The sequence below is a fragment of the Macaca fascicularis genome, chromosome 18 (genome assembly GCF_037993035.2).
Source record: "Macaca fascicularis isolate 582-1 chromosome 18, T2T-MFA8v1.1".
Lineage (NCBI taxonomy): Eukaryota > Metazoa > Chordata > Mammalia > Primates > Cercopithecidae > Macaca > Macaca fascicularis.
This window is the reverse complement of record NC_088392.1, coordinates 73,701,938-73,729,309: the sequence shown is the minus strand read 5'-3', so window position 1 is coordinate 73,729,309 and position 27,372 is coordinate 73,701,938. Positions and strand designations below refer to the sequence as shown.

Sequence of the window (27,372 nt, the reverse complement as noted above, 5' to 3'; positions counted from 1 at the left end):
GCGCAAACTGACACTGCTGTGATTTCAGGAGAGATGTGAAATGTATAAAACGTAGTAGTTTTGGGGAAGGAAAATGTCACAATTTTTCATCAGTGTTCTCTGGAACACTAACCCAGAAGCTGTCTCTGGGCCTAAACTATCCAAATCAGTGTCCCAGCTGTGCCAAATGCAAGCCCTTCCAAGTTTGACCCTGATTCTCAAAGGTGGTCAAAAGCCGTCTCTAGAAACGGCGGTGGCAGGAGCGTGATTCTGGGAGGTCCATTCCATTTTTAACAGGTCCTGGGCAGTGGCCGGGTTGCTGGGCAGTGCAAAGGCATAGAGACTGGCGAGAACAGGCGGCGATCAAGCTTCCCAGCGAGGGTCAGAGTCCAGCAGCTTGGAACTGGTGAGCTGGACTTGTGGGAGTGAAGAGGCTCGCGCGGGCCCGGGCCGTGGCCGCTCCCCGGACCCTGGGGATCCAGCCCGACTCTTTCCTACCTATAACGGCCAGGGCCCGCTACAGCGCGTCCCCGAAGCCCTCGTACTGAGCCAGGAGGGGGCTCTCCCTCTCGATGTACGGGACTACCCACTGCTCCGCCAGCCGGTGAGGCAGCCAATTAACAAAGCCGCCTTCAGGATGTCTAGCCTCGAAGAAAGTCATGTAAGAGAACGCCTGCATCAAAAAGTTGGGAGGCAGGGCAGAGTCGCCGTTAAACGTCTCGGGAAAGCCCCCAGGTGGGCCGGCGAACGTCCCCGGCACAGCAGGTAGGCTTTCTCGCACAGCAGCCGCCGGACCCGGTCCGCGAGCTCGTTGTTCTCCCTGCGCTGGGCACGGTTCTGGGTCAGCAGGTCCCGCATCATGACAGCCAACGCGTCCATCCCGCCCCGCACCGCACCGCAGGCCTCGCTCCCCCGCCGCGGTGTTGCCGGAAGTGCCTGTCAGCGCGGGGGCGGATCCCGGTGGCGGCGAGGGACCGACTCTGCGGACAAGGCCAGGCCTAGCTTCGAGCGCCGTCGGGCGGGTGTGCCGGGATTGGATTAGTGGCCAGGAGAGCGAGAGCCCAGCGGGCTGGAGTCGGCGAGCGGGAGTGAAAGGAGAAAAGCTGGGGAGCGAAGGCAAAGCCGGAAGAGAGAGGGCCGCGCTCGGCGTAGGAATCTGCCTTTGCGGTTGCGTACGCTCACTTCCGGAGGGCTCCCTCCGCGGGGCGGGCCCGCAGGTGGTTAAAGGCAAAGCGTTCCCCTGCGCTGTGCATGAAGTTGGCTTTCTCCCCGCTAGGCCCCGCTCTCTTCCCCAAAATACCTCCTAGTCGTATGTTTCCATAGCCCCAGTTCTTATCTGTTTTGCCCAAGGTCTCATAGCTACAAGAAGGCAATTTCTAACGAAGCCCTCCGTGCCTTCCAAATGGATTATTTTGGCCGCCTTCCACCCGGACAGGATGCCAACCGAATGGCTGGACCAGTGCACGGGAGCGGCTGTCATTTGCGGAGTGCCCCCTTGCGAGCTAGGCGCCTCACGGCGCAGATTTTCCAGTAATTTGTCTGAAATCGATGCTGGTTTGTTTTCCGAAGGCAAATCAGCAGCTTATACAGACACTGGGGCCAGCAAGCCGGTGGAACAATGGGAGACAGCTTGCTGAGTGTCAGGTCTTCCAAGATGAGCTTAAACTTCGGGTGGTGGGCAGGCTCGGTAGGTGGGAAAGTCCCGTGTCCAGATGAATGCAGTCCATGTTTATATTGATGAAAGGCACGCATACCATTTGGTCCAGCTCAGCCACTCTTACAGGTGCTGGCTGTGAGCATTGGTGTGTGTGTGCCTGCGTGCAACCAGCAATGTGAGTGATGACCAACTGCATGATACCTTAATTTGAGTGGACAAAGTCTGTCAAGAACCACTTTCAGGCTTCTGGGTCTCCAAGTCTTTGTCTCCCTGTATCCAAACGAGGCATTCAGAGGTTGACAGCATGGATCATTGCATGTCAGAAATACCCATGATGAAACTGGGTAAGAAGCTTAAGGAGGTGACATTGATGTGTACAGTTTAGGAAATAAAACCCAACATTTACTTCAAAGAATGTAATTTGTGGCTTTTTAGAGATAAGGATACTTTGACAGAAGTTTTCATTTGTCGTTTACGTGTATATGGTACGTTTCATTCTGACTTAATTAATTTGTTATTTTACTATGGAAACAACTTTATATTAATAATGTATTTCCAATGTTATAAATTGTGTTATAACAGTTTCAAAAGCCCAATAAACAAGATGCATTTTGGTATCAATTATTTAAAACGTGTATTTTGAAAAAGAACAAAGTCATACGCAAAAAAGTAGTTATCTTTGGATGGGGGATTGTGGAAAATTTTACCTTTACACATTTCTAGGTTTTTGAAGTGACTGTATTCATTTTATAATTATAGAAACAAGACATTAAATCCAGAAAACAAAACTTAAGCTTAACCAACTAGAAACTGTCAACCAGCTTCTCACTAGGGACTTTCCAATTTAACCAAATATTTTATTTGTTTTGTGTCTGCAAACACCTTAGAAAAGTTGTCCCTTTTTGCCTCCACAGTGGAGCACTGAACTGCTTGTGGTGTAGTGCTGACTGATTCATGAATCACTAGATGCTCAAATAAACTCTTTAAATTAAAAAAGACATTAAATGAAAGAAAAACTTAAGAAAATAGAAATGCTTTCAATTTTTTAACAAATGTTTAAATGGAAGAAAGGATACATGCAGAGGTTAAATAAGACTGCGCTTCAGATCCGAGGCTCAATCTGAAGAACATGTAGTATATGCTTGTTCCTTTATAGCTAGATGTTATTTTCTTTGCTGAGGAAAAAGGAACATGTCATTACATTCAACTCTTCTAAAAAAGGAAAGCCATCTACCGAGTCAGTATAATTTATGGAATTTATCTCGAGCTAAAGGTAGTATCAAAATGCCATTTAAAGTTTCAAAGCCAAAATAAACTCTTACTTTGTCCTTTATAATTTATATGAATTTTATGAACCCAAATACAAGACTAGGCAGTCGTGCTCAAAACACTCAGGATGTGCCTGCCATTGACTAATGATAGCTACATATATTATTTTGTAGGTATATATTAGAAAATAAAATTTTAAAACAACATGTTGCCAGATATATGACAGATCTTCAATAGATATGAAATGTCTGTTTTTAAGTAATGAAACATAATCAAACACTCCTGAATCTATGACCTATATGAAGACCTAGATTGTTGAACTTACTGTTATTCCCTTATCCCATCTTTACAGAGTTAACCACTAACCTGAGATTTGGGTTAATCATTATCATGTCTGTTTTATTAAGTATAGTTTTATATCTGTTGATCAAGATACATACTTTTAAAAGTATGGTTTACATATAAATATAGCACATACACATATGTGTGCTTAATGTTGCTTATTTCTGAGCTTTATAAAACTATGACTTTAAGATTTCCGCAGCTTGCTTCACTAATTCAAGATTGTTTCTATCATTCCTCCAAGTTATGCCATGTAGAATTAGTTCATTTCTTCTCACTGATATAATACTACTATGAATATACCATAGTTTATGTGCCTATTTTCCTGGTGTTTGTACTGTCTTTAACCTTTTGCTATTACAATGATATGATTATTCTTTATATGTCTCCTGGTGCACGTGTTAAGAATTTCTGTAGGGCATATATTTAGGAGTGGAATTGCTGAGTTAGAGGGCATGTGGCGATGCTACAGTGTTGTCTAAAATAGTTGTAGGAGTTTATACTTTTACCAACACTTGGTATTTTCAGAACTCTTAAATTTGCCAATCTAGTGGGAATAAAGCTATATCTAATGAGTTGTTTTAATTTGTACTTTCTTGATTATTAGTGTGGCTGAGCAGCTTTTCATATGTCTTCATGTACTTCTTTTTTGTGCCATGCTTGTTCATGCATTTTATCTGTTTCATGGAGGTTTTTTGCCCCTAATCCATTTTCAAGAGTTCTTGGACATATCTTGGACATGAAACTTTTGTCAGTTTTATGGATTAAATATATGTTCTCCAGGGTTGTGGCTTTCCTTTCATATCTTTTGATGAGTAGAAATTACTTTGATTTAGTTGTATTTATCTATCTTCTCTTGTGTTTACCATTTTTAAAATGCCTTTAAACTCTTCCAACCTCAAAGTAAAAAAAAAAAAAATTCTGCATTTTTTAAAAGTTTTGAGATATTGCCTTTTTAAGTCTTGGAATTAACATTTTGTGAGATCAGATCCAATTTTTTTTTTCTTCTTGTTTATTTTTGGAGACAGGGTCTCACTCTGTCACCTAGGCTGGAGGGCAATGGTGTGACCATGGCTTAATGCAGCCTTGACCTCTCAAGCTCAAATGATCCTGCCACCTCAGCCTCCCAAGTAGCTGGGACTACAAGCACATGCCACCACATCCAGATAATTTTTTCATTTGTGGAGACAGGGGTCTCACTATGTTGCCACGGCTGGTCTTGAATTCCTGGGTTCAAGTAATCCTCCCACCTTTGTCTTCCAAAGTGTTGGGATTACAAGCATAAACCACCATGCCCCACCCAATTATTTTTTCCTTATGACTGAACATTTGTTCCAAGAATACTTACTAAATAGTCTCTTCTTTACTCATTGATTGCTATGCCATCTTTCTCATGTATCAAGTTTCTATGTGTGTGTGAGTCTGAGGTTTCTATTCTGTTCTATTTATTTGCTTGTATTTCTATAAGTACCAGGTTGTGTTAATTTATAGAGCTTTATGATAAATTAAGCAGAACAGTCTTCTGTCTTATTTGTCTCTTCAGGAGTGTCTTGGCTATTCTCAGGTCTTTGTTCTTCCATATACATTTTAGAATCAACTTGTTGAACTATTAGTCTAATTGTTTTATCCTCTTGCCTTTAAAAATATATTTTCCTTGCCTTTGGGCTAAGTTTCACTACAAAGTGTCTAGAAGAGGATTTATTTGTATTTAGCTTGTTTAGTACATTTGCGTTTCCTGTATCTGTGGGTTTATGACTTTGCTTCTGAAAATATCCCAGCCGTTATATCTTCAAACGTAGCTTCTCTTTCATTCTTTCTATTTTCTCTGGCTGAAGCTCATATTAGCAGTACATTAGATCTTATTATTCCAGTCTGTCTTTCTGTTAATCTCCCACAGTTACTAGATCCTTATCTCTCTGCTGCTTTTGGGTAAATTATTTGAGCTATCTTTCATTTCGGTGATATTATCTACAGTAGCTTTAAATTTGCTGTTTGACCTATACATTGCATTCTTAATTTCAATAGTTATGTCTTTTATTTCTAGAAGCTTATGTATTTATTTTTAAAGTAAGTATCTGTTTTGTTAATCCTATGTCTCTTGCTCATTTATTTTTTTCATTTTATTAAACTTTTCACAGATAGTTATTTTATATTCTGCATCTGATCATTCTGAATCCTTGAGAATCAAAATCTATTGTTTCTGATGGCTCTCATAATGGCATGTTTCTTTGTGTGTATCACGAGTTTATATATATGAACAATTGTCTACTAAGTCTTTCACTAATATGGTATACACAAGTTATAATGATCAGCCATCCTCAGTTGCCTGGTCCATGTCACAGTTATTAAGTGGTAGAGCTCAGAATTAAATTCAGGTCCATCTGACTTCAAAAACAATTTTTACTCTCTTGGCCTTAGCACCATCTCCTTGAAAACCTCTGCACCATGAGAGCCAAGTGGAGAAAAAAGTGAATGCACAGGCTGAAACACAAAAGAAGAAAGGTGAGGCAGAGGTCCAAGTAAACTGCTAGCTTGTTTACCCATGGAGGCCACAGCAGCAGAAACATGGAATGCCAGAGGCTGGGGATGCTGGCACAAGTTGTTGGACTGCATGCTATTGTCTAGAGCTTGTCTCAATGGATCTAGAACTTTCATTGCAATCTGATTGCTGAGACCACCTCTGAGACCCACCTTGCTCATAATCAAAACTGTCCGTCTTGGTCCTTTGCCCTCAACTGTGACATTCGGTACTACTTCTGTATTCACTTGTGGCCGAGTGTAACAACCATACAATAAATCACCTCTTCTGCTGCGTTAGCTGAAGAATTAGAAAAAAAAAAGAATACTTACCCAGGTGTCCCAAGGGCAAGTTTGCAACCTCCTTATAGGGCCACGCTGATGTACTCCTGAAAGCACTACCTCCCGGCTGGAGGCCAACCAACACAAAACCAGTGCACTCAACGAAATCACAACCAAAGACCCTCATGGAGTCCACCTCACTCCCCTCTTACCTCTACCAGAGCAGGTGCTGGCATCCACAGCTGCAGGACCTGAAATTGGATCACATCACAGGCCTCTGCAGCCATTCCCCAGTACCAGCCTGGAGCCTGGTAGCTCTGCTGGGTGGCTAGACCCAGAAGAGAAAAAAAACAGTCACTGCAGTTCGACTCTCAGGAAGTCCATTTCTAGGGGAAGCAGGAGAATACCACATCAAGGGAGCTCTTCATGGGACAAAAGAATCTGAATCAGCCCTGAAGCCCAGATCTTCCCTCTAACATAGTCTGCCCAAATGAGAAGGAACCAGAAAAACAATTATGGTAATGTGACAAAACAAGGGTTTTTGTTGTTGTTGTTTGTTTTTTTACCACCCCCAAAACATCATACCAACTCACCAGCGTGGATCCAAACCAAGACTAAACCTCTTAATTGCCAGAAAAAGAATTCAGAGGGTCGATTATTAAGCTAATTAAGGAGGCACCAAAGGGTGAAGTCCAACTTAGGGTAATCAAAAACATGATACAGGATACGAAAGGAAAATTCTTTAGTGAAACAGTGAAACATAATTCTCAGTGAAACAGTGAAACATTAAAAACAATCACAACTTCTGGAAATCAAGGACACACTTAGGGAAATGCAAAATGCAATGGAAAGTCTCAGCAATCAAATTGAACAAGCAGAAGAAAACTTCAGAACTCGAAAACAAGCCTTTTGAATTAACCCAATCCAAGACAAAGAGGAAAGAATTTATAAAAAGGAACAAAGCCTCCAAGAAGTTTGAGACTATGTTAAACATCCAAACCTAAGAATAATTGGTGTTCCCAAGGAAGAAGAGAAATCTCAAAGTTTGGAAAACATATTTGAGGGAATAATTGAGGAAAACTTCTCCAGCTTTGTTGAAGATCTACACATCCAAATACAAAAAGCTCAAAGAACACCTGGGAAATTCATCACAAAAAGATCATTGCCTAAGCAAATAGTCATCACGTTATCTAAAGTCAAGACAAAAGAAAGAATCTTAAGAGCTGTGAGGCAAAAACATCAAGTAACCTATAAAGGAAAACCTATCAGATTAAGAGCAGATTCCTCAGCAGAAAACCTACAAGCTAGAGGGGATTGGGTACATATTTTTAGACTCCTTAAACAAATTAGTGAAGAATTTTCTATCCAGTGAAACTAAGCTTCATAAATGAAGGGAAGATACAGTATTTTCCAAACAAAGAAATGACGAGAGAATTTACCACACTGAGCCAGCACTACAAGAACTGCTAAAAGGAGATCTAAATCTTGAAACAAATCTTCGGAATACACCAAAATATAAACTCCTTAAAGTAGAAATCTCATAGGACCTATATAAAAATAACATGATGGAAAAACCCCAAGGTATTTGGGCAACAAGTAGCATGATGAATAGAATAGTACTTCACCTCTCAATATTAACATTGAGTGTAAATGGACTAAATGCTCCACTTAAAAGATACAGAATGACAGAACAGACAAGAATTAACAAACCAAGTTTCTGCTGTCTTCAGGAGACTTCCCTAACACATAAGGACTCACGTAAACTTAAGATAAAGGGCTGGAAAAACATATCCCATGCAAATGCACACCAAAAGCAGTAAGCATGAGTAGTTATTCTTCTATCAGACAAAACAAACTTTAAAGCTACAACAGTTAAAATAGACAAAGAGGGACATTATATAATGGTAAAAGGGGGCTGGGCGCGGTGGCTTACGCCTATAATCCCAGCACTTTGGGAGGCTGAGGCGGGTGGATCACAAGGTCAGGAGATCAAGACCATCCTGGCAAACATGGTGAAACCCTGTCTCTACTAAAAATACAAAAAAATTAGCTGGGCGTGGTGGTGGGCACCTGTAGTCCCAGCTTCTTGGGAGACTGAGGCAGGAGAATGGTGTGAACCCGGGAGGCAGTGCTTGCAGTGAGCGGAGATTGCGCCACTGCACTCCAACCTGGGTGACAGAGCAAGACTCTGTCTCAAAAAAAAAAAAAAAAGGTAAAAGGACTAGTCCAGGCCGGGAAGGGACATTTCTTTCTGAAGTCTTCAATTTATCTGAGAAGAAGGCAAGACCATTTGAGAGTGAGGAAGGCTTCTAGAACTCAAAGCAGTTAGAAGAACGTGAAAGTCGCTGACTAAAGAAACAATGGTGAGGGTTCTTTTGAGGTTAGCTATTATGAATCATCAGTAGACATTTCTTCAGTTACCCAGGTAATTTCAGGAAGTAATAGGCTTTTTCTTTGATCAAGTAAAAATCACTGAGCAAAAGGTATTTAAGAGTGGCATTACTCAAGTGGCTAAATATCCAGTTCTCTCTTTTTCTTTTTTTCTTTTTTCTTTTTCTTTTCTTTTCTTTTTGTTTTTGTTTTTTCTTTTTTTTTTTTTTTTTTGCTATATAATGGGTCAACAGATGCATGTGAAGAAAACAGAGGGGATAGTTTGGAGACAAACACTCTGGAAGACAGCTTAATGCTTTGTTTTGTTTCTTTTTCAGGAATGGATGAGACTGAATACCTTCTTCTCATAGATAAAGTCCTTCTTGGACTGCATGGGAACCAAGAGATCTCAGTCATAGTTCTGGTTCTGCCACTTGTTAGGTTTCTTTCTCTGGGTCTTAGTTTCCTCTTCACAAAGCTGTGAACAGATGGTCTTATTCTTCTTCCACTTTTAACGTCTCTGAGTCAATGGCATTCCGTCTCTTTTTTGGCTTCTGAGTGACAGGCAGGAATGTAAATCATGGACTTCTTTTTAAAGTTGAAAGTATTCTTGCAGACCACAGGTGTCTGAATTCATGCTCTAATATACTGGGTTTTGAGGCAGCTTGATGAACTGTTGTCCTTGCTGGCCAGAGTTTTGAGCCAATCAGGAGATAAGGCAAAGGAGTCAGGCAGACAGGTGAAAACACTGTCTTTACTACTGGTAAATCTGATATTGGCAAATTTGTCTTAGAGCTGCAGACAAATGGGCTTTATAATACTGAATTCCAGAATGAGGTAGACTTACCCAGCAGAGTCACAGGCAGCACAGAAAATCAGAGGATTTGTTGCGCTATCTCTGGTAACTTTCACATAGGGAAGCAGAGCAGAACACAGGCTTTCTGTAGGCAGCCATCTCCCTAAAGGCAAGGAGAGAAGAAGGAGTGGGGCAATCCATGATCAGGTTTTCCTCAAAACTTATCAGTGAATTAAGTTACTCCTTCTCAGGGCAGAAATAAGAAAGAAGCAGAGAGACAGAGAAATAAAAAAGAGACAGTAGTATTAAGCTACTTCATTGACTGCTTCTCCTGTCTCCTTTATTGGTTTCTCCTCATCTTCCTAATTTTCAAACACTGGAATATTTCAGATTCAATCCTTAAAACTCTTATTTGTCTTATTCTCTTCCCATTTGCTCTCCTACAGTCTCATGGCCTTGTCTGTGATGATCCTCAAAGTTATATCTCCAGACTGAAATACTTCTTTGAACTCCAGAACTTCATATTCTTTTAGTTCTTTGCTCAAATGTCCTTTTCTCAGCTTTCCCTAACTATCTTATATAAAATATCTGGAACCCTCTACCCAGCACAGTGTATCTCTTTACTCTATTTTCCTCCATAGTACTCTTCACCCCCTGCCATAATATATGCCTACTACTTATTTATCCTCCATAGACAATGTCTGTATAATGAAAGTTTCATGAAGACAGGGTGTAGAATGTGCCTGGCATATGGTAGTCATTCAATTAATATTGTTTGGTTGACAAAATTAGTAAATGAAAGCTATGGTGCTTCTCCAACTATGAAGGAAACATTAAGATTAGGGAAGATGCATCCTCCCTCCCAACATCATACCCACAGGAGCCTAGGCTGCAAGGAAGTGACTGGGGTCCGGTTTGAATTGGGCATTGGGCTGGGGGAGAGACTTGTCCCAGGGGGAAGACAGCTGAGCACCAAGTGTTCAGGGGTGAGACTGAAGTTGAAAATCAGGTAATGGAAGGAGACTTCCGCTCAGGCTGGATCCAGGTACAAGGAAACAAAACACAGAGGTGCCTCTAGACACTATGCTCAAAGACCACCAGCTAAGACATTTTGGAGAGTTTTCCTTTTTCCTCCTTTTTTTCTTGAAGGGAAAAAAAAAAAAAAAGAAAAAGAAAGAGTGGAACTATCCATGCTCAGGTCCTCGCCTAAATTTACGACTCAACAAGTAAGTCCTCCCTTCTCATTGTGATGCCTCTGCCTTTGGGCATAGTAAATTATTTCACCACTTTATTGTGCTTATTATGCTGACATCATTATTCCCTTAAAGTCGCTCTCCTCCACCATGGGGTGAACTTCTTGAGTGCAGAGACTGCCTTATTTGCATTATTATTTCCAGGATTTCGCACAGAGATATTCACAAATATTTAAATGAATGAATTTTGGGGATTGTATGCTGGAGGGAGAAAAGGAAGGTAAAGGGCAGGAATAGCTCAATCTTAGGCTCAAAGCCTCTATGTGGAAATTCCCAAGAACACAGTAGACCTTTGATTTCCCTAACAGCTTGGCTTGCAGTTTAAGACTTAGTTAAATTGAAGCATGGGACTGTTTACACAGACAGAGGGCCTGCAGAAGAGATGAGATGCGAAGTCCTATTTTAAAGACAGAATCTCGTTGGTCTTTGAAAAGAATTATTATTAATATTGTTCCTTATTCTTTTACCTCAATACAGATTGATTATCCCTTGTTCAGAATGCTTGGAACCATAACTGTTTCAGATTTTGGAATATTTTCATGAAAAATAATGCAATATCTTTTCATGTACATAATGAGATATTTTCATGTACATAATGAGATATCTTGAGATATTTTCATGTACATAATGAGATATCATTGGTGATATAAGACCCCAATGTAAACACCAAATTCATTTGTATTTCATATATATCTTATATATATACACCATTAAGGTAATTTTTATGCAATGTTTTGAATAATTTCATGCATGAATCAAAGTTTGTGCTAATTCTACTTATGTGGAATTTTCTACTTGTGATATCATGTGATATGGTTTGGCTGTGTCCCCACCAAATCTCAACTTGAATTGTATCTCAACAGAATTCTCAACCAAATATCTCAAGAATATCTCAACCAAATCTCAACAGAATTCCCACATGTTGTGGGAGGGAGCCGGGGGAGGTACTTGAATCATGGGGGCCGGTCTTTCCTGTGCTATTTTCTTGATCGTGAATAAGTCTCATGAGATCTTATGGGTTTATCAGGGGTTTCTGCTTTTGTGTATTCCTCATTTTCTCTTGCTGCCACCATGTAAGAAGACCCTTTCACCCCCCGCCCCCCGCACCATGATTCTGAGGCCTCCCCAGCCATATGGAACTGTAAGTCCCATTTAACATCTTTTTCTTCTCAGTCTCAAGTATGTCTTTATCAGCAGCATGAAAATGGACTAACACCTCATGTTAGTGCTCCGAAAGTTTCCATTTTAGAGCATTTTGGATTTTGAATTTTTGGATTAGGGATCATCAACCAGTAGTAGTTTTGGTAAATAGAGAATCTCCTTGATTGGGGGCTAGGATATGTTGTAGCTACAATAAGACATTGCTTGTAACGAGAATTTATTATCTCAAGAGTTCCAGTTGGGGGCCGGGGAGTGGATAATCAATGATGTACATAAGTCTAACTCCAGGGATCCAGAGAGGTAGAAGACATTTAAAAGTTCTGTTATCAAAACACAGTGTCATCACAGCAAGATTATGGGAATGGACACTATCCTTTCCAAGATGGGCTAAAGATGAAGGTTGTGGTGGTGTAAATGTGAACTCCAAGCAATTGCTGTTCTCTGCCTGGCATCGCAAGACAGTCTTAAAAATATAACATATACTCATATAAGTATGTGTAGACCTGTGAGTTACAATATAGACTCAGTAGACAATAAAATTATGTTGTTCAAAACAAATACATGAAAAAGTTGGTGGTGTTCAGCTTTTCCTCTATGTTGGGCCGCTGTTCATTCAAAATCTTGAATATCAGGACCAGAGTCAAATCAAAAATTTTCCATGGACAAAGGCACATGTATCTATGGATATTTGTCTATTAAAGTAAACCTCTACACTTTTTTTTTTGCCTGTGATTCTCTAACTTAACTTATGTAAAACTCATTTGCATAAAATTGAAAGTAACCTGTCCATTGTTTGAATTCTTTTTTTTTTTTTTTTTTTTTGAGACTGAGTCTGGCTCTGTCGCCCAGGCTGGAGTACAGTGGCCGGATCTCAGCTCACTGCACTGTAAGCTCCGCCTCCCGGGTTTACGCCATTCTCCTGCCTCAGCCTCCCGAGTAGCTGGGACCACAGGCGCCCGCCACTTCGCCCGGCTAGTTTTTTTGTATTTTTTAGTAGAGACGGGGTTTCACCGTGTTAGCCAGGAGGTCTCGATCTCCTGACCTCGTGATCCGCCCGTCTCGGCCTCCCAAAGTGCTGGGATTACAGGCTTGAGCCACCGCGCCCGGCCTCATTGTTTGAATTCTATGGTCTTTCTTTACATGGTTATATGGCGTTTAATTCTATTCTGCCCTGCAACGTAGTGATTTATATGTATTTCTCTCTCCTTTATTAGATTTTAGTAGCCTTGAGGTCAGGGATCCTGTGATCCTGTGTTATTTTTGTATCTCATACAGCAATTAATCTTCTGCCTTGTATATAATAAATATTCAGTAAAGATGTATCAAGTGAGTATTTAATGAATAATCCTAGACATCATTTATCCATACAATTTTAAAGTGATTACATATTCATTTAGGTTCAACTTATTTTTGTAAGAAGCAGAAAAAAAACATTGCATAGATTTTTGGACTTAAGCCTGGTCATAAAACTTGATATTAAATAACAAAAACCACTACTATCTCTGCTATGCTACTAGTACTGCTGCCCCTAAGTGCTGTTCATTGAGTAAACACTGTATTTTGTCATTTATTGCATCTTTTAATTTTCTTACAAACTCTATGTGTTGGCTATTAATTTCCCAACTTTAGCATGTAGAAAATGGGGGCTCAGGAATATGCATTCATTCTCATAGCTAGATATTTAACCCTGTCTTACTCCAAAGTTCTCATTCTTCTATACTACATTGGCCTTTTCTAGTTTGTCATAAAACTAAAATTATATTTTCAATGTGTGACTTCATGATGTGATAAATAATCAACAAATGCTCATTCAAAATGGAAATAAGGATAGTATCCTAAAGATAGGATAAAGTTCAGACCATAAGTATTGCTTTTCTTAAGCACAAAAACTGTACTTATTAATATAAAAATATATATGTTATATTAAAATTTAGTTGAAACATATTTTAGGAAGGTACACAAAAACTTTGGTTTGGCATTTAAATGCTTAGATTAAAACCTGATCTTTGTTATACATTATATTAATTCAAAAGTAAACAAGTATTTCCTCATTGCCTAGAATGGTCTTGGAACCATGGCATCTGAGGAACATGAAAGAAGGTTCGTCAGATACTTTCTAGGAATTTATGATCTTGCCAAGGAGATGGGATTCAGACCCAAAAGCATGAGACAAGGAAGCATGAGACAAGGAATGGTGGTGTGATGGTTAGTTTCATGTGTCAGCTTGACTGGGTTAAGGGATGCCTGGATAGCTGATGAAACATTGTTTCTGGGTGTGTCTGTGAGGGTGTTTCTGAAAGAGATGAGCATTTGAATCAGTGGACTGAGTAAAGCAGATCCACCCTCACCAGTGTGGATGGGCATCATCCAGTCCACTGAATTCCCAATAAAACAAAAAGGCAGAGGAAGGGAACACTGGTGCTCTGTATTTGAGCTGGGACATTCATCCACTGTTGCTTTTGGACATTGGCATTTCTGGTTCTCAGGCCCTGGAACTTGGACCAAGGCTTCACCATTGGCTGCCCTGGTTCTCAGGTCTTCGGGGCTGGACTGAATTATACCACCAGCTCTCCTGGGCCTCCAGCTCGCAGATAATACATTGCAGGACTTCTCAACCTCCATAAGCATGTGAGAAAATTCCCATAATAAACCTCTTTACATATATGTGTGTGTGTGTGTGTGTGTGTGTGTGTGTGTTATAATTTTTCTTTTTCTCTGGAGAACCCTAATACATGGGGAGTAGTTAATCAAGTGCCCCAATGAGCCAATGTTCACAGGGCAATTACATTCTGGTCCCTGTTGGCAGGCAGCAATGTGGTCTGGAGTGTCTGCAAAAGGAATCTGAAGAACAGGTAGGATTGTAGTCCACTGGCTACCATGACTACTATTCCAATTCCTCTTGTTAAACATTTATTGTGTTTATTATATATATGTTTATATATTTTAGCACCTCATCATTTGGAGAGTCAGGGATAAAAGAATAAATATTCTAGGTAGTTAATTCTTACTTATACTTCAGATTTCAGACAAATGTCAATTCTTCAGGTAAGACTTTTCAGTCCCATCTTTCTTTACCCTAGAACTAGGCCAGGTGTCTTGTAATAAGCTCTTATCAAATCCAGTGTATTTTCCTCCTACCACTTAATCATGATTTACATTGATATATCAAGATGTAAGCTCCCTTGATAGAATGCAAGTTCCACAAAGTCAGATATCTTTACTTTCACTGATGAATACTAGATCAGTGCATATTACACAATAGGCACTGAAAAATGTTTGTAGAATAGAAAGTAAAAGTACTGCTTACCCTCCAGATATCTTTCACCTTTGTATTGTTTTTATCTCAAATTGGCATGTTTTTATTAATAACTACTCACTCTGGGGTTTTCAGACCAAGAAGAAAAAGAGACAAAGGCTCCTTTGGTACATGGGCCTTAAGCTAAGAAGTCACTCTTGGTTGTGTAAAAAGCCCTAGTAGTGAAGATGCTTTGTCCTGAGGCTTCATTCAGGACCAAGGCACTTTTCCTTCATCCCTTTCTTGTCCTCACTGTGAACCGAGGCCCCTTAAGCAACACACCAGGGAAAAGCAGATGAAACTAAGTGGCTGATGACTAAGGTAGGGCCAAGAAGTGGCAGGTCCTATTGAGAGACGAGGATACAATGTTCAGGACAGGAGTAACCCCTAAGTTGGAGATGAAGACTTTCAAAAGCAGGTGGTAAAAGGGTAATAGCATGGATAATCCATTCTCTTCACACTATTCAAGGTAGACACTGTATGGTTGCTAATAGGAAACTTGAACCTGAATTAACTGTTTTTCACATACTTCTGAATCATATGTGTGTAATAATCAGTCAGCTCACAGAAAACTTGTCCTCAGTAATAAATATGCCAACCAAACTTCTGAAATTAAAGGCAAGTTACAGGTGAAATCATACACTGTCTTAGCTTTAAGCATACACTTCAATCTCTTTGTGCACTTCTGTCTTCGTTTGTCCTATGTTAGAGCATTGCATTAAGCAGTGAACAGTTTCATGCTGAATAGTCACAGCAAAGGTGCCAGATGCTTTGTGTCAGGGAAATGTGCATAGTCAGGATTTCCTATACAAATCTGAGAAACAAAGACATTCCAAATGTAAAAGCGTCAGAAGGTTTAGGAACTGACCACTCTCAAACCATCCCCTATTTCTGCACATTACATGTGTGAATTGCTGACCAATCTGACATTTTTGGTTATTTTAGAGATAAAGAAGCAAGCATTAGAGGGTTGCACAAGCTGGCTCCCCAAGAGTCCCAGAGACAGCTCTTGAGGCCCATCCTTGTCTTCAAAGGGCCAGAATCCTATGACTGGTCTGCCAGCTCCTTGCACCATACACATTGTTCCCTGCATCAAGGGACCAGCCAGAGCTTTGAGCTTTTCTGGAGAGAAAACTCTCCTTAGGATGCAGGACAAAAAGGGGAGAGCATGTACAATTTTCTCTTTGACCACTGTATCCCTGGACATACACTTCTGTTTCAAAAGCCTGGGTACTCGAAGTGTTTAATTTAACCAGGTATGTCTAAATTAGGTAAGAAATGAGATCCCAGTGATTGTTGAGAAAGCTAAGATTTTATCTGCCTATTGGGCTTAGCCTGAGCCCATTCGGAGTGGAGAGAAGAATTCGTTCTACCTCTGCTGCTAGAGATGGCACGGATAGGAAGCGTTCTGTCGAGGTTATCTGCAGGGTTTTTTTCCCAGTGTAATCCATCCATGTCAAAAACTAAGAAACAGAGAAATGGTTGATGTATTAAGAAAAAATAACAACTCAATCTAGAAACCTGCTCAGTGAAAGTTTTTTTCAAGAACAGTGATGGAATAAAGACACTTTAGATAAACACAATCTAAGGATTTATTATGAAAGATCATACTGAAGGAATTGTAAACGTGAGCTAGCTATTTGTATATAGGTTAATAAGCAAATATTCTATAAAAACTAGAATAATAACATCTAATTTTGGGGGAGAATGGCTAGAACTAAAATATTGGATACTAATATATAAATGTTGAGAAGCGTGTGATCAGAGTTAAAGCATTTTGAGGACATGTTGTTGAGAAGAATAAAGACGCTAATGTTGATTACCTTTAGATACAGTTAAGAATAATTTTTAGAGGCATGATAGTAGTGTGATTATATTTAAATATTTAAATCCTTAATTTTTAGAGATATGTACTGAAATAGTTTCAAGTGAAGTGGTGTAATATCAGAGGTGCACTTCAAAATATCTGGGGGGTTGGCAAGATTGGGTGTGGGTATGGGTATGGATGAAACAAGATTTGCCATAAAGTAGTAAATATCACCATTGTATGAGTAGTAAATGGGGAGGGAGTTCATTATAATGTATTTTTTACTTTTGCTTACATTTGAAAATTTCCATAATAAAATTGTTTCCAATATACAATTTCTATAATACATTGAAATATCACACATGCATGCACACATTATATATATAGATAATAAAACATGTGTTTCACAGAGACAATGCTATGTATTCACCAAGTCCTGTTTCTTTTATATAAACTATCTTAAAAATAACCATATTTAAATGGATTCATTAGAACAGTCATGTATTCAATAAACATTTATTTTTAAAACATTTATAATTTTTATATGTGCTATAAAAAGTCCTGGGCATTGGATTGAAAAGACAAGACATAACAAACCTTTCCTTGAGGAACTCATAGTTTAATCAGGAAGGCAGCAGTTCATTATAGTCCAGTGCAGTATTCACATAGACACGAACACAGGGATTCTTGCAAGACAGGGGAGGGACAGTTAACCCTGCATGGACCATGGAAAGCTTCCAGAAGGAGGCCTGGATCTTGCCTGGAGGAATAAGTAGGAATTAGCCAAGTGAAGAGGAAATGTGAGTAGGGAATTCCAGGCAGGAGGAAGATCATGGTTAAAGATACCAGACCAGGAACATCAGGTGCTGTGGAAACAGTCAGTGTTAGAGGAATATGACATGCAAGCAGGGAGTGGTGAGATATAAAGTTAGACACGAGGCAGAGGCCAGATCAAATCTGTAGGGCATGTTTATGAGTCTGGATCTCTCATAGACAAGGATGGATATGACACTATAAATTTAGCAGGTGGTTTGGGCTTCCAGAAAAGGAGACTGTGGCTACATCCCAAACTTGGTCAGTTGCAAGAGAGGTGGGACCCTAAGGGGAAAATGACCAGAGACCCAGATGAATTTGGAGAAATCCCAAGACCTTCATCTCACTTCCAAGGATATATACAGCTCAGAAAGGCCTCTAACTTTTTGAAAAATGTCAAGTTGATGCTAGAGAGATAAAATGTCAGTAACAGAGTAGGATGTCTGGGCAGATGAACTGGAGGCCACCTTCTCGGTCCTTCTTAACTCCAGAACAGAGCAAGAAGAGAATGCTCATAAACCTGGCAGGGCCTGGACTTGTGGCCAGTAGGGGTCTTGAGATCACAGTAGGAAGGGCTCTGAGGGATCAGGGACCAGGGTGAGATGTGGACATCTAAATGATAGAAAAGGAACCAAGTTCCACAAGCAAAGAACAGACAAAGTCACAGTCATACTGCAGTGAATGCCAGAGGAGAAAAGTGTCTCCAAATTGGTTGCTTCACCCCCTTGAGTTTAAATATAACCTCTGGGGAAAGGCATAAAGTGAAAAAAGAAAAAGAAAAAAAATAACTCTTGCCCTGAAGTACAGAATGAGTTTTCCAGCAAAATAAAACAGCAACAAAACATTTCCTTCCTCTATGGTAGAAAAACTGGCAATGCTTTTGTGACTTTTATCCCTTCACCTCTGCTTCTCTTTGACACTTTATATTTTGAGCTCTTGAGGTTAGGAATTAAAAAAACTTACCCACTCCTCCTATGGTCACACCACCCCTCACCCTGACTATTATGAAAAGCTTGCTGTTCAAGATTTTAGTCTCTGCTCCCGACTTCAAGCTCCTATTTTAAAATTCAGAAGCCAAAAATTTGAGTGTTTATTTTCTAAATCAAGCTCAGTCTCTTCCTGAAACAGTGCATTTCAACCTAGAAGTCTACTTGTCTACTATTGCTATGAAAACTGGTATGAAAAGGAGCTACTGACGATGAAAACCATCAATTTCAATTTCCAAACTTTATTGTGCTACATAAACATTGTTAGCTTATTCAAAACCCTTTTAACTATTTTTATCCTTAAATTTATCTGGCAGAAACTTAATATTTATAACTATCCTCCCCCACCTCCATTCATAGAAGAGGATGCTGTGTGTTTCACCATTCTCTCCTCCACCTCTGTGCCCACCCATTATTCGAGGTGACTCGACAGCTCCAACACTTCACTCTCATGGATCTTTTACTTCCAAGGCCACTCTCAAGACCTTATTGTCATCCAGAAGTGCTATGCATTGGAAACTTTAAACTCAGAAATCCTGCATGAAGTCCTGCCAGCCTTACTTCTTTGTTTTCATCAAGCTTAACTTTTGACATCACAACCTCTAGTCCAGAATGACCTTTTATTTTCTTCCTTTTTTAGAGCGTTCCTCTTGGCTGAATTTCCTTCTCTCCCCAGTCTGGATCTCTATTACACTTTTCTTGCATTGTTATAAAGAAATACCTGAGACTGGGTAGTTTGTAAAGAAAAAAGGTTTAATTGGCTCACAGTTCTGCAGACTGTACAAGCATGGTGCCAGCATCTGCTGAGCTTCTGGGGAGGCCTCAGAGAGATGTTACTCATGGCAGAAGGTGAAACAGAAGCACCTCACATGGCAAAAGCAGGAGCAAGAGAGTTGGGGAGGTGCCGCACACGTTTAAATAACCAGACTTCCTGAAAACTCACTCACCACCTTGAGGACAACATCATGCCATGAGGGATCCATCCGCCCCGTTGAACCAAACACCTCCCTGCAGCCCCCATCTCCAACACTGGGGATGACAACTCAACATGAGCTTTGGAAGGGACACAGATCCAAACTATATCAGGATCTCATGGGTTTAGTGGCATTCTCATCTGTACCCTGATTTCATGTGACCATGCCACCTGCCACCTCCGTAGATAAATATTTGCTGGCCTCAGCTGGGTCTCAGTGTTCTTCCCTCTCTGCTCTTCTCTCCTACACTTTTTCCCCTGTCTGTTTTTTCCACTGGGCTTGAAGCTACTTGAAAGTACATCTGTGTCTTATTCCTCCAAATCTTCAGTATCTAATATTCTTTGTAGTATACAGTAGGGATCAATAAGTGCTTACTGAATAAATTAATGAAGAAAATGGTAATCATTAAGTTGCAACATATTATATCTGTTTACTCATTTTTCAATCATTCATATTGGCTAAATACAATAATTCAAAATGTTGAAGAGAAAATGCGAAATTATTTTAGATTAAAAAAAATTTTTTTATTTAGGAAAAATCGAGTTAGCATACCTTTAGAATTAAGGTTAGCTCTCAAAATATTACATGTTTTGGATATTTTCACCCATATTTTTATTTCCAAAATATTATACTGTTATAAACTTATGTTTAGATCAAATTCTATAGCAGTGTATTATATAAAGTAAAATGCTTCCATTATAAGTGTACAGTTCTATGAATTTTGATATATTTATACTCCCATATAACCACTAGTACAGTCAAGATATAGTACATTGCCATTATCTCAAAATGCTCCTTTATGTCTCTTTTTAATCGGTTCCAATATACCTTTCCAAATTTCCAAGCCCCAAATAATCAATGATTTGCTTTCTGTCAACAACAAGTTAGTTTTTCCTTTTGTAGAATTTCACATAAATTGAATTGTAGAACATGGACTGTTGTGTCTGGCTTCTTTTGCTCAGCATGCTTTCAATATTTATCTGTGTTGTTGCACGTATATGCCACAATATGAGTATCCATACACAGATTGATGGACTTCCAAGTTGTTTTCACTTTTTGGCTCTGATGAGTAGAGCTACTGTTACCCATTCATGTGTAAGTCTTTGTGTGGACATAGGTTTTCATTTCTCTTGGGTAACCACCTAGAATTGGAACTAATGAGTCTTATGGGAAGTGTATATATAATGTTACAAGAAACTATAAAACTGTTTTCCAAAGTGCATGTAAACATTTTACATTCCTACTAGCAACGTAATAGACTTCTAGTTGCTCCATATCTCATCAACGTGACATTGTTGGTCTTTTTAACTCTTGCCATTCTACTGGGTTACAGCCTTACTTCTACAGCCTTACTTCTTTGTTTTCGTCAAGCTTAACTTTTGACATCATTGATGTCAAAAAAGGTAATTAATACTTTACTGTGGCTTTAATTTATATTTCTCTGATGGTTTATGATGTTGAGAAGTCTTCATGTGCTTATAGGCCATTCATATTGTATTCCTCTTGTGAAGTGTTTGTTCAAATATTTTGGCAAGTTTTAATTTGGCTTGTCATCTTATTGAGTTGCAAGAGTTATAAATATGTATGTCAGATATATGTATTGTGAATATTTCCTCCTAGTCTGTAGCTTGCCTTTTCACTTTCTTAGCAGCATTTTTCAAATAGCAGAAATTTTTAATTTTGATGAGGTTCAGTTTATCTATTATTTTCTTTTATGACCCATGCTATTTGTGTCTTATTTAGGAAATCTTTGCCTACCCCAAGGTTGCAAAGACTTTCAATGTTATCAGTTGATTTTTAATAGAAGCTTAAAAGTAACCAGTTAGTCACTATTGCAATTATCTTAGCTATCATATTCTAAAGAACAATTCTTCTCCGACACTGAAATCCCTGTGTAGAGTACCATAACTCTCACCAATTCTGAATGGAGCCCTTGAATAAAGATGAAGAGCTTTCAACAATTGCTTTAAAATTAATAAGTGTTTCCAAAGGCAGTGATTAAATTTACTCTCAAACATACAGCCTAAGTGAGCAGGATATAAGAAGAGCGTTCAGTTTCTCAATTTGGACTGTATTTAGGCTCTCCTCTTTGTGATATTTTAAAAAATTATCTTTTTTCTCTTTCTCCTATTTTTAAAAAATCTCTTCTGAGTGTCTCAATATGCATCTTTTCTGTCTTTTGTATATTTCTCTCTTATGTATGCTCTTCCTTATTTTTCCGTTTCCTGCCTCTTTTCATTCTCCTTTCCTTATTCCTTTTCCATCTTTTAATTTCTCTCTTCACTTCTTTTCTTTCCATTTTTCTCTTTCAGTTTTCCCATTGTTTCTTCTTAAATTGTCTTAGTATGGCGGCTATAAATAAACAGATTTATACATTCAGAATTTATTGGATAAAGTTTTATAATGTATATTCACAATTTTGAATGTGAGTTGAAAGCTAAGTTAGTTAAATGCTTTATGCTTCTCCTTATAAACTAACCAAATAGGTTTTATTTTGAATGTTGTCTTCAACTAATCTTCCATCTCCTGTCGTCTAATAGAATAAATAATATCATTTGGTGATTTGGGAAAAACTTTTCTACAGAAATGAACATGGATACATAGCTCTTTGGTAGTGGAAAAGGTCTTCAAAGGCATTTTTTTTTCAAGAAAATATTCATTTTGTGTAAACATAATGCAAAATATTAACTACTCTAATGAAATTTTTTTCAATAAGAAAGTTTTGCTGATGTTTTACTTTCAGAAAATATAGCTGTTTTATATTCTCTTTTAAAGCATCCAGCAGGACTCATAAACTGCTTCATAAAATGCAAACCTACAGAGACATTGTCCTATACTCTTCAAGCCTGCAACATCCTTTAATATTTTCTATTTTTAATGTGGTAAGTTATTATTTTTATTCCCCATTCCTCTATATCCTACCTTCTATCTCTGTTTTTATTTTCTGTTCATGCCATTTCCCTCTCTCTATATATTTTTTACCTTACTTTCTTTAAGTCTTTATAGATTGAGTAGCACAAAGATTAGTTTTTCAATGTCTTCTTCCTTATTCAGTTTTTCTATTTCCATCTCTCTGTATACCACATTCTCTCATTTGTTTTTTTATATTTCTGTTTTACTTCACTTCTGTGTTCTCCTTAGGCCCAGTTCAACAACTTTCAGCAGCTTTTGGAAAAAGAAAATAGTTATTTTCGATCATTTTATTTCTGTAATCATTGAAACCTATAAGCCAAGACATTTTGGAAACAATTATAGTTTAATGCTTTATAATGAAAATGCCTCTTTTAAACCTATTTCAACTTCCTTAGGGATGCTAAAATTATTTTTAAATTTAGTAGATTGAATGATCTATTTAAAATAAGCATAAAGTGGAAAGTATCAGGGAATGATTGGAGTCAAGTATCTAAAAATAACTGGGGCAATTGGAATGTTTCGGGATGTGTTTTCAACATTTTTTATTTGCTTAAGCTCTAAAGAGAGAGTATAATAAATGAATGTTAGAGTGAATGGATACAGACTTGGGGAAATCTGAGAGTTACAGCTCTAATCTGCCGACGGTGATTCCTTTAGGGTCTCCAATTTAATGTTTATATATCATATGAATTTTTATTCTATTTTATAATGTATGCATGCTCACTTTTTAATTAAAAATTTTCCCAAATTTCCAAGTAAAATCATTGGTTCTACAGGAAACTTTTTCCTCCTGTGCCTTCTCATTCATTCAGTGCCCTGTTAAGCATCTAGTGGATGCCCCAACTTTTTGTTTACTATCTTGCTTCCTATCACTATTCCCATAATTGACCAGATATGACAGTGCTAAAAGTCAGAATGGGGTACATGGTGATGGTAGCTGACTCTCTGACAAATGGCTGCCTTCAAATGCAATCAACTGTTTGAGTAGAGAGTGAGTCATTCTGAGTAGAGGTGTTTAAACAGAGAGCAAAATATTATTGAGAACCTCATTGTGGGGTAAAACTGGATAAATGGTCCATCAAAGAGAATCTGGTTCTTATACTAGTAGAATAAAAGGAGGCTTTCATTTTCCTATCAGGCATTCTATTGTTAAATTGATCATTTACATTAAGATGTAAAGACATAAGAAAAAATCTAAGGCCTGGGGCAGTGGCTCACACTTGTAATCCCAGCACTTTGGGAGGCTGAGGCAGGTGGATGGCTTGAGCTCAGAAGTTCAAGACCATCCTGGGCAACATGGCAAAAGCCCATCTCTAAAAAATGCAAAAATTAGCTGGGCATGGTGGTGTGCACTTGTAGTCTCAGCTACTTGGGAGGCTGAGGTGGGAGGATCTCTTGAGCCTGGGAGGTGGAGGTTGCAGTGAGCTGAGATGGCACCACTGCACTCCAGCTTGGGCAATAGAATAAGAGCTTGTTTCAAAAAAGGTCTACTAGCATTATTGGGGTGTTTCAATAAAGCTAACAGAATAATGAGCCAAGTAGTAGTAAACATCGGAGATAGTATTGTTGACTGTAAAATTTACTGGTGAAATAAATGACAGTGCAAAATAGAAAAATCATTGAAGTGCCTTGGTTTTATTGGAAATAAAACAAAGGCTCTGACTAAAATATATGCACACAAAAACTGGATTGGGAATATATCGTCCTCTGGCTAGTGGTGTTGGGTAGAAAAAAATGAAGGGATGATGGGAAGAAGAAGGGCAGAAAAGAGCTGAGCATGGGGCTGAGAAGAGTTGTTTTTTTTTTCTCTGTTCTTGACCTCTTGAGCTGAATTCTTACTACCTCCTATTGCTGCTGAAGACTAATCACATAGCCCAAGGAGCCCCAGGACCATTTTCAGGCATTCTTTCTTTCTACTACCATCTTGGCTACTGTTTATCTTGGTAGTCTATGGGAATCCATCTGAGTTCCTTCTTTGTTTAAAACTCAAAAAGATAAGCTCTGAGGTTGGAAAGATACAAGTAATTTCCTTCCTTTTAAAAGACTGATGCCTCTGATACCTTGCTATCCAAGTTTACTCCATAGACCAGCAGCATGGACATTACCACGGAACTTGTTGGAAATTCAGAATCTCAGGACCTAACTGTTTGTATTAGTTTGTTTTCACTCTGCTGATAAAGACATACCTGAAACTGGAAACAAAATAAAGTTTAATTGGACTTACAGTTCCATATGGCTGAGGAGGCCTCAGAATCATGGCTGGAGGCGAAAGGTTCTTCTTACATGGCAGCGGCAAGGGAAAATGAGAGAGAAGCAAATGCGGAAACCCCTGATACTGATAAACCATCGTATCTCATGAGACTTATTTACTATCATGAGATTAGCACAGGAAAGATCAGCCCCCATGATTGAATTACTTCGTCCTGGATTCCTCCCACAACACATGGGAATTCTGGGAGATACAATTCAAGTTGAGATTTCATGAGGACACAGCCAAACCATATCACTGCTGAATCATAATCTTTTATTTTAAAAAGATCTCCATAGGATTCTTATGCACATTAATGTTTGAGAAACACTGATCTAACATATTTTGTTTGCTTTCCCATGGGGTGTACTCTACTCCCAGGGTGCCAGTGATTTCCTGGAATGAGTTTAATTGAGATTGTGCTCTCTCTTAATTAATCCATTAACCCATCTTACAGCTAATCCTTACAACAAATCTTCAAGATACCTTAATCCTTATATTGCAGATGAGATAGGACAGGTTAAGTAACTTATTTAACGTCACGCATCTAGTAAATGGTGAAGATGTGGTACCTGGGTCTCAGTCTGACTGATTCTCAAGTCTTTTGTTGTTGTTTTTCCTATACTATATTGCTTTTCCTTGAACTTGATCATGGGTAACTGTTTATGTATTGGGAGATGAAAGCCCATTTAAACATAAGGGCTAAAAGAGAGCACTTTTGAATGTGTTAAAAGAAAAACACCTTTCATCCAAAAATTATTTAAATACTGTTTTACACTTACCATGGGATGAAGAAGACAGAGTGAAGTATCACTGGAGAAACTTGGCAAAATGGGAGAACTCCATCCTGTCGTGCACACACTTCATCCTGCCCATCAGCTGACTTGCATCTTGTTGCTGCTGGAGTAGGACCCATATGTTCAAGCCTGTGTTGAGCCAGGTGCTAAGAGCAATACTGATTGTATTATGATGAGGCTGCCCATATGCCTCCATGCAAACTGTAGTTCAAAAGCTGTAAAACTATTTGCATTTTTAATCTATCAGATGGCTTTGAACAAAACCAGTGCCAATAAGGTTATTTGGATGCTTTACATTTGCCAAAAGACTCTAGAACTTATAGCCATCAACCAATTATTAAGAGATACTTAATTTTCAGAATAGTTACATTTTCCAGGGATAGTTGCAAGTGAAGAAACCACATAAAACACTGGGGATGACCTTGATTACCTTTGTTCTTGGAAAACCTTATTTAGCTGGAAAAATGGGGGAGAGGCTGGAGGATTCTGGGTGGCTTTAGCTTTGGGTTTGTAACCCACATGGATCTGTTTCAAGCTGGGTGATATCTAGTGTGGGCTGTTCACACTGCACAAACATTATTGGGGAATAGGTACCTAAAATGAGCAATGATTAGGAGCATGAAGTGAGCATAAGGCAGTCCCAGTACCTTTAAGGTAGAACTGGGTGTATGGACGGGGGGATGCAGACACAATTTTCAGCTGGGTGAGGATAGGAGAAGAACTGATGTTTCTTGATTGATCTCAGGGCTGTTCTCACACTTGCAGGGGGCTCTGTTGGCTCATCCTTGTAAAGGGTGTATGAGTTCTCTTTCCAGTGCCCTGGCAGGCCTTGCTTTTTCTAAAGTGATGACCTTGAGGACCTTCAAGCTTAGGAATTTTCAGAGCCGGATTTGCCACCTGGGAGCGGAACCTGACAGTGGCGCCCTCCTCGAGCGCTCCATAGTCACTCTGTCCTTCCCTCCTGCTCTCTTCTGACGTTAGCAGAGGACTGGGACTCGCAAGAGAGGACTCACGGACCTCTAGGACCTATTAACTTGACAGAGCCGCCCCTCTGTTCAAGCCCAACTCAGAGAACTCAGCGTCATCCTCAAGAGTAAAGAAAGCTCTTAGAAGTGTTTTTTTTTTCTTTTTTTTCTTTTGACAAACCTGTCTTAAATGTCAGTCCAATATCCACGGGGGCGAGCCACAGCAGGTAATTAAAAGCAATTAGCTGTCCCCCTGCCGGGAAGTTTACCTTTCCCTCTCTTCCTCTTCCGTCCTTCCTCGTCGCGTGAAAGCGGTGGAAGTGCTTTGCTCTCTGAGCAGCGGTGTGCGCCGCCGAGCTGGCACAGGAATGAGGGATGGACTGAGCGGGGATTCACTCTCCTCCTCCCGCCGCCGCGGTGGCCGCGGGCGCAGCGGTGCATTGTGGAGGGAGAGCGCGCCGCGGCGGTTGGAGCTTCGGCCCCAGGAGCTAACGGCGGGAGCTGTCCGTGGTGCTGACCGTCCCGCCCGCCGTCCGCCCAGGGCGCTCTCCTGCGCCGGACCCCGCCAAGTCCGGCCTTCTTCCCATCCTCCGTCTGCCTGTCTTTCTCTCTTAACCTAGGGGCGTAGCGGCTGGAGGAAATCATGGTGTTCGCTCCAGGTACACCGCACCTTGCTTTTTCACCAGGTATCTAGTAGGGAAGCGGGGTAGAGGACGGAGAGGAGAGGGAGAAAAGGCCTCTTTACCTTGCGGCCCATCTGCGCCTGTTGGAGTTAACTGTCTGCGCTCAGGGGCCAGGGGAGTGCCTCGGCGCGTCGCCTTCGCTCCTCTCGCCAGTCCCGCCCCATCTGTCCTCTAACAATCTCCAGCCTTTCCTCGCCCCAGTCCCGCCGCTCCTCTTCCCACCTAGCTCCTCCGCACCCATCCGAGCTCAGGCGCCTTAAGAACT

At 39.8% G+C, this 27,372-nt stretch overlaps 1 protein-coding gene and 1 long non-coding RNA gene across 3 annotated transcripts in view; one reads left to right on the top strand and one right to left on the bottom strand.

Moving 5' to 3' along the window:
• Window positions 1-2,674: 2,674 nt before the first annotated feature.
• LOC135968279 (uncharacterized) lies at window positions 2,675-27,372 on the bottom strand. The gene is made up of 3 exons (XR_010582932.2): window positions 25,445-27,372; window positions 9,264-9,375; window positions 2,675-2,811 (listed from the first exon to the last, which is right to left on the bottom strand). It is a non-coding gene; the product is annotated as an uncharacterized lncRNA (long non-coding RNA).
• The window catches only part of AKAIN1 (A-kinase anchor inhibitor 1), a 52,830-nt gene continuing 51,862 nt past the window's right edge, over window positions 26,405-27,372 (top strand). The window contains exon 1 of one of the 2 annotated variants that reach the window (XM_005587111.5): window positions 26,405-26,651. In XM_005587111.5, the coding sequence (XP_005587168.1) occupies window positions 26,615-26,651 (37 nt within the window). In that variant the 5' untranslated portion in view covers window positions 26,405-26,614. Of the gene's footprint in view, window positions 26,652-26,758; window positions 27,084-27,372 lie in introns of those variants that run through there. The other variant, XM_005587112.5, reaches the window with a different exon arrangement.